The 7,818-nt window shown below is 33.9% G+C and overlaps 1 protein-coding gene and 1 pseudogene across 1 annotated transcript; one reads left to right on the forward strand and one right to left on the reverse strand.

Moving 5' to 3' along the window:
- Nucleotides 1-3,289: 3,289 nt before the first annotated feature.
- On the reverse strand, nucleotides 3,290-4,222 carry LOC107503184 (olfactory receptor 10J1-like). The gene has a single exon (XM_016131135.1). It carries the CDS (start codon nucleotides 4,220-4,222, stop codon nucleotides 3,290-3,292), a length of 933 nt encoding a protein of 310 aa, XP_015986621.1.
- A 3,153-nt stretch (nucleotides 4,223-7,375) lies between these two features.
- On the forward strand, nucleotides 7,376-7,494 carry LOC118613167 (annotated as a pseudogene).
- Nucleotides 7,495-7,818: the final 324 nt, after the last annotated feature.

Here is a 7,818-nt window from a genome sequence, read left to right on the forward strand (position 1 = left end):
GACGAAGACTTTACAAAGAAAAAAAACCCTATAGCCCAATATCTTTTATGAACGTTGATGCAAAAATCCTCAACAAAATATTAGCAAATTGAATTCAGCAACACATTAGAAATATCGTACACTATGATCAAATTGGATTTATTTCTGGGATGCAAGATTGGTTCAATATTCACAAGTCAATTAATGTGATACACCACATTAACAAATTGAAAGATAAAAGCACTTGATCATATCAATAGATGCAGAAAAAGTGTTCAATGAAATCCAGCATCCATTTATGATAAAAACTCTCAGCCAAATGGTTAATAGAGAGTATATCTCAACATAATAAAGGCCTTATATGACAAACCTACAGCTAACATACTCAATGAAAAAAGGCTAAAATATTTTCTTATAATCAGGAACAAGACAAGGATACCCACTTTTACCACTCCTCTTCAACATTGCATTGGAAGTCTTAGCCACAGCAATGACAGGAAAGAGAAATAAAAGGCATCCAAATTGGAAAGAAAGAAGAAAACCTCTCGTTATTTGCCAATGACATATTACATAGAGAGAACCCTAAAGATTCCACCAAAAGACAGTTAAAAATGTTCAATTAATTCAGTAAAGTAGCAGGTTACAAAATAAATATTCAGAAGTCAGTAGCATTTTTATACACCAATAATGAACTTTCGAGAAAAAAATTAAGAACACAATCCCATTTAAAATTGCATCAAAAACTATAAACTACCTGGGAATCTAATTAACCAAGGAAGTAGAAGACCTGTTTTCAGAAAATTATGTCATTAAAAAAAGAAATTGAAGAGGATACAAATAAATGGAAGCATATACTGTGTTCATGGGTAGGAAAAATCAACATCATTGAAATGGCCATACTACCCAAAGCGGTCTATAGATTCAATGCAATCCCTATCAAATTACTGATGGCATTTTTCAGAGAGCTAAAACGAATAATCCTAAAATTTATATGGAGCCATAAAAATTCTCTAATAGCTACAGCAATACTGAGAAAGAAGAACAAAGTTGAAAGTATCATGCTACCTGATATCAAACTATACTACGAGGCTACAGCAATCAAAACAGAATGCTACTGATATAAAAACAGATATCGATCAATGAAACAGAATAGAGAGCCCAGAAATAAATCCATGCCTACATGCTCACTTAATATATGACAGAGGAGGTAAGAATATACAATGGGGGTAAAGACGGTCTCTTCAATAAATGGTGTTGGGGAAATTGAACAGATACATGCAGAAGAAAGAAAGAGGAAGGAAGGAAGGAAGGAAGGAAGGAAGGAAGGAAGGAAGGAAGGAAGGAAGGAAGGAAGGAAGGAAGGAAGGAAAGAAGGAAGGAAGGAAGAAACTGGACCACCTTATTACACCATATACAAGAATAGGCTCAAAATGTATTGAGGACTTAAATATAAGACCTGAAACTATAAAACTTCTAAAAGAAAACATAGGCAGTAAACTGTCTGATATTACTAACAGGAATTTCTTTTCAGATATATCTTCTCTAACAAGGGAAACAAGGGAAAAAAAGTAAACAAATGGGATTACATCAAACTAAAAGTTTTTGTACAGCAAAGGAAATGATCAAAACAACAAAAAGACAACCGGCTGTTTGGGAGAAGATATTCTTAATGATATATCTGATAAGGGGTTAATATCCAAAATATATAAAGAACTTATACAACTTAACAACAACAACAACAACATAAACAATTCAATTAAAAAATGGACAGAAGACCTGAACAGACACTTCTCCAAAGAGGAAATACAGATGGCTAATAAAGATATGAAAAAGATACTCAAAGTCACTAATCATCAGAGAAATGCAAATTAAAATTACAATGAGACATCACTTCATACCTGTCAGAATGGCTATTATCAATAAATCAAAAAATGATAATTATTGAGAAGGATGCCGAGAAAAGAGAACCCTCATACATTGTTGGTGGGATCACAAATTGGTACAGCTGCTGTGGAAAATAGTATGGAGGTTGCTCAAAAAATTAAAAATGGGCATACCTTTTGATCCAGCAAGTGCACTGCTGGGTATTTATCCAAAGAAAATTAAAACAATAATTTGTAAAGATCTATGCATCCCAATACTCATGATAGCACAATTTCCAATAGCCAAGATATGAAAGCAACCTAAATGCCCATCAACAAATGATTGGATAAAGAAATTATGGTTCATATATAATGGAATATTACTCAGCCATTACAAAAAAAATTGAAATCCTACCACTTGCAATGACATAGATGGACCTAGAGGTTATTACGCTGAGTGAAATAAGTCAGACCGAGAAAAATAAATACCATGTAATTTCACTTATATGAGGAATCTAAGGAATAAAAAGAACAAACTTATCAAAAACAGACTCACAAATATAGTGGACAATTTGGTGACGGACAGAGGGAAGGTGTGTTGGGGGGCTGGGAGAATGAAGTGAAGGGTTAAAGAAGTACAAATTAGTAGTTGATAGTTGGCCATGGGGATGGAGAGCAGAGCATAGAGTGTATAGTTAGCATTCATATGATGGCTAGGTGGAGGACCAGGGGAGGGAGGGAGCAGATGGGGGGATCATTTTATGAACTGTTTAGATGTCTAACCAATGTACTGCATACTTGAAACTAATTTAAATACATTTTAAAAATACAAAGCATAAAAAATAAAAGAATCCTATTTAAAATTGCACAGAAATCTAGAATAAATATTATCAAAGAGGTAAAAAACCTGTGTTCAGAAAATTATAAAACATTAAAGAAAGAAATTAAAGGACATACAAGTAAATGCAAGCATATATCATGCTCATGAATAGGAGTAATTAACATTGCTAAAATATATACATGATCCAAAGGAATCTATACATTCAATATAATCTTTAGCGAAATACAGATGGCATTTTTCACAGAACTAGAACAAATAATCCTAAAATTTATATGGCACCACAAAAGACCTCAAATAGCCAAAGCAATCTTGAGAAAGAAGAATAAAGTTAGAGGGATCATGCTACCTGATATCAAACTATACTACAAGGCTATAGGAATCAAGACAGCATGATACTGGCATAAAAACAGACAAATAGATCGGTGGAACAGAATATAGAGCCTAGAAATAAATCCATGCCTATATGGGTTTATACGATGAGGTAAAAACAGTCTCTTTAATATATGATGTTGGGAAAACTCAACAGATACACGCAAAAAAATCAAATTTTTTGAGATTACAAAAATATTCAGATTATAATAGGCAATATGTCAAACTACTTGAGATCTTAGGCAAGAGTTTTTTTACCAATAGCACGGTGAAGGGCATCTTTGACTTCTTTGTTCCTCAGAGTGTATACCACAGGATTAAGGAGAGGAGTAAAAATGGTGTAGGTCACTGAGATCAGCTGATCCTGATCCCTAGTGTTCTCTGAGTTGGGCTTGAGGTAGGCAATGGAGGCACTACCATAGTGGACAATGACCACAGTGAGGTGGGAGGCACAAGTTGCAAAAGCCTTCTTTCGGCCCTCAGCTGAGGCAATTCTGAGGATGGTAGAGATGATAAGGATGTAGGAAATGAAGACCAAACCCATGGGCACCACGATAACGAGTGAACTGACAATAAAATTAATTATGTCATGTAGATTGGTGTCAGCACAGGAAAGTTTCATAACGGGGCGGATGTCACAGAAATAATGGGCCACTTTTCTATCACAGAAGGGAAATTTGAATACAGAGGAAATCTGAATTATGGCCACAAGCAGCCCAATGCTGCAGGCCCCCCATACTAGCTGGGCACATACCTTCTTGTTCATGATGACTGTGTACCTCAAGGGGTTACAGATGGCCACATAACGGTCATACCCCATTGCTGTGAGTAAAAAGCAGTTGTTGATGGCCAAAGTGATAAAAAAGAACATCTGGGTGGCACAGCCAGCCAAAGAGATGGGTTGGCTTAGACCTATGAGGCTGGAGAGCATTCGTGGTACAATGACCAATGTGTACATGGTTTCTGACGTGGAAAGCATATTAAGAAAGAAGTACATGGGGGTGTGAAGGTGACGATCAATGCTGATAATTGTCACAATGATGACATTGCCAGCCAGGGTTAAAAGGTACAAGGTAAGAAATACCATGAAGAGGGTGAGTTTGTGTTCACAAAAGCTGGAAAAACCCTGGAAAACAAATTCACTCACCACTGTATGATTCTCTCTCTTCATTCGTAAATTCCAGGTCTAAAAGCTGGAAACTTAGGCCAATCAATCAGAATAAATGAGTGCCCAATGCTTTGAGCAGGAGAATTTTAGAAGAAGATAATAAAGATCTGCTCTTGATCAATGCCGGGTTAGTAGAGACTACTCTTCACCTACAGGTAAAATTAAAAAAACAATCAGGAAATAATTTTATGTATGCAGATTTATGTATAAAGCTACGGAAGAATAAATAGGGAAGGGATAAGATAGAAGGAAGACTACCTGGGGCAAGTTTGAAAAAAATTTCCTGGTGAGTTAGGGAAAAACTTAGGCTAAAGAAATAAGAAACACTCAATAATATTTGAGAGAATTTTCTCCTAGATTACAGTTTCAGAGTTTTGTTTACCTAAAACAAATTTGCTCACTTCTTCCACTTTGTTTAAAGCACAATTTTGGTCACTTTCTTAAACATCTTCTCTTCTAAGTTGACAAACAAGAGAAAAGTATTTGCTTTCTCCCTGCTCCACTTGTCTGCAACTTTTATGAACTCTTTTCACAAATTATTCAATAGCTTCACACCTGACAGACATCTCTTCCACATTGCTTCTTAATGAATCATGTTCCTCTCTTTATTCAATACTTAACTCAAGTCTCCTCTTGCTCAGTAAGTCTTCTCAGAACTAAATACAACTTATCAATACAAGCCTTCTATAGTGCCCTTGAATTGCTAAATGTTGCTCTGTAACTAGTTCTTTGAACTGTGTGTATTTCTCTGCGTTTCCTAGCTTGTGCTTACATGCGAATTTTCACAGGTAGTCTGACTCACTACTTGACTCTGAACTCTTTCTAATTTCTTCAGAATTATTAACTGGGTATCTTCGAGGAAACCAGTCTGCACATCTCTCCTTCTATCCCCTATCTAGGGACTGAGTGATGATCACGAAGCTCTCATTAAAAAAAAAAAAAGTTGAATAATAATGGTTAACAGCAACAACAATACTTATTGAACTTTTTAGTTTATGAAGTGTTTTTACGTATATTATTTAGCAGCATAACAATACCATATGTTAGAGAATTATCTCAATCTTGCAGATGGGAGACCTGAGACACCTAGGGTTAGGCGATTTATCCAACATTTAAAAAGTTATAGATCCAACTTTTTAATACTTAAAGCTAGTGTGATTTGTCCTTCCCCGAAATGCTTGAGAAGCATCATCTCCACAAAACAGATAAGAAAGAAAATTCTTTATCTTTTGGCTTTTATTGACAAGACTTAATACATTTTCCTTACTCTGGGAATAAGATCACATTAAAAATTGAAAAACATTCAGAAAACTGGAAAAATTTTAAGATGTTTATATAGATAAGTAGATAAAATATTAGCATTTTAGTGACAACACATGCCCAATCTCCTTGGCTTAATATTTCCACTTCCAATTATCTATTTTAAGGAGACAATTAGAAGTATATATCAGGATGTGTGTATAAGAAGTTTTTATATTATTTTAATGATAAAGACCAGAAATAATGTAAATGAATAAAGGAATGATTAAATAAATTATAACATCTATCTGATGGAAACAATGAAGCCATTATACATCTCAGAGGTGTAGATATGGAAAAATATGATACAAATGGATACATACATACATACATACGTAGTTACACACATACACAGAGAGATAAACGAGATGCATAGACAGGCCATAATTTCATAAAAATAGGGGGGGGGGAAGAAGGAATGAATGAAGAAGGAAACACATTCAATGGCATACAAGCCATTTAAAATGACTAGAAGAAAATATGTCGAAATGTTAAAAAGGTTTTTTTTTTTTTCCTGAGTATTAAATGGAGAATCTTAAATTATCTTCCTCTTTATGCTTTCTATACAATACAGACTTTCTTTTTAATTATTCTCTTTTAAACACAAAGCTGAATTTTATAATTCTACCCCAAAGTGAAACTCTATAATGAGGCTGCAAAGAGATTTAAGGAGAAAAAGTGAAAGTAGGGGCTTAATTTACCTTGGAAAAAAGAAAGTTGACACAGTAGGCATTTTATAAAAATTTGAGCACCCAAGGGCCACATGCAGAGGAAATTAACTTTAGTTTTTAAAGAAAGATTGTAGTTAGTAAAAAGAAAAACTTTTTAAATAGTGCTGAAAGTAGAGAGTGGCAAGTGAGGTATTGATTTGGGTGCAAAATTTAAGAGAGCACCAAAATACTCAGTAAACAAGATGGATATAGTTTTAATGCAATATTTTGGAAAATTAATGCAAAAATTCATGAACAAAATATTAAAATATTAAACAATGACATAGTCAATTTTGAATATTGCTATAATGGAATGAAAGTAGTAGGATGAGAACAGATTTTGGAATTTCCTTATTAAAGACTTTGAGCAAAAGAAAAGTCTAAAATATTTCAAAACACAGAGAAAATTTAGAGCAAAATATATGTTAATTTTTTTCAGACAAGTGGAGATAAGCTAGCCTTTAAATATTGCTGTTTAACTGGGATTCATGATTTATTACTAAACAAAATAAAACTAAAATCTTATGTAAATGGAAAATCAATCAGAATGGAAAAACTAAGCTAGGGTGTACAAGAGAAAAGATTGAATTGAGCTTGTGCATTACTGCAATTATCTCTCCTCTCTCATCACCCCTCAGGAAAACTGACTCATCAAATGGCAAAGACTTGATGACTGATAACTCTAGGATAGTAAGATAATGATTGCTGAAACAAAATGACAAACTCTGTTTGTGGAATCCAAGTCACTGAAAGAAAGCAACACTTTACATCACTTTGTTTCCTTGGATTCTAGCTCTTTACCCTCACTCCCCAAAAATCTCTCCATCCTAAAAAAATGTAAAAATATTTCCTTTTAGAAAAATTATTTTCTGCTTAGACCTGACAACCAATCCTGGGCAAAGGGTTAATCTTACCCATTTTATTATTCAAGTTTTTCCAATTGGAAGCAAGCGCTGGAAAAACTCATATATTTCATAGCTTTACAACTGAATACATAGAAACTTAGAGTTAGGAGGTAATTTTAAAAGCCCAACATTTCTCACAAGTTCTGCCTCAGTACTCCCAATGATTGAAAATTTATTATCTTACAAGTTACCATCCTTCTTTTTTAAAAGATACTAAGTTTACTTTAAAAAAAATAAAAGTAGTGTATGGCCATGCCGCTCTGAACACGCCTGATCCTGTCTGATCTCAGAAGCTAAGCAGGGCTGGGCCTGGTTAGTACTTGGATGGGAGACCACCTAGGAAGACTGGGTGCTGTAGGCATAAAAAAATAAATAAATAAAAGTACATATTTTATGTTATAAAAATACTTAAGAGGAAAATAAGCCATCTATACAGTAGAGTATAAATGGAAAAGTTAGTTTTCTCCTTCTGTACTTTGCATTCTCTGGTCCAGAAGTAAACATAATTCATATTTTTCAAATTATTTAATTCTACCCAGAAAATTTCCATATATAGTTATGCATATTTCCATATCATTTCAGTTTTATACTAATGGAATTAGCACATACAAATTCACAACTAGCTTTGTTCACTTAATATTATACCTTAAATACTTTTATAATGGTACTATAAATCTATCTCACT

The sequence above is a fragment of the Rousettus aegyptiacus genome, unplaced genomic scaffold (genome assembly GCF_014176215.1).
Source record: "Rousettus aegyptiacus isolate mRouAeg1 unplaced genomic scaffold, mRouAeg1.p scaffold_m13_p_17, whole genome shotgun sequence".
Lineage (NCBI taxonomy): Eukaryota > Metazoa > Chordata > Mammalia > Chiroptera > Pteropodidae > Rousettus > Rousettus aegyptiacus.

What these genes read in the sequence shown, in the direction of transcription:
- LOC107503184 (XM_016131135.1), bottom strand. Translation starts at nt 4,222, where the DNA reads ATGAAGAGAGAGAATCATACAGTGGTGAGTGAATTTGTTTTCCAGGGT.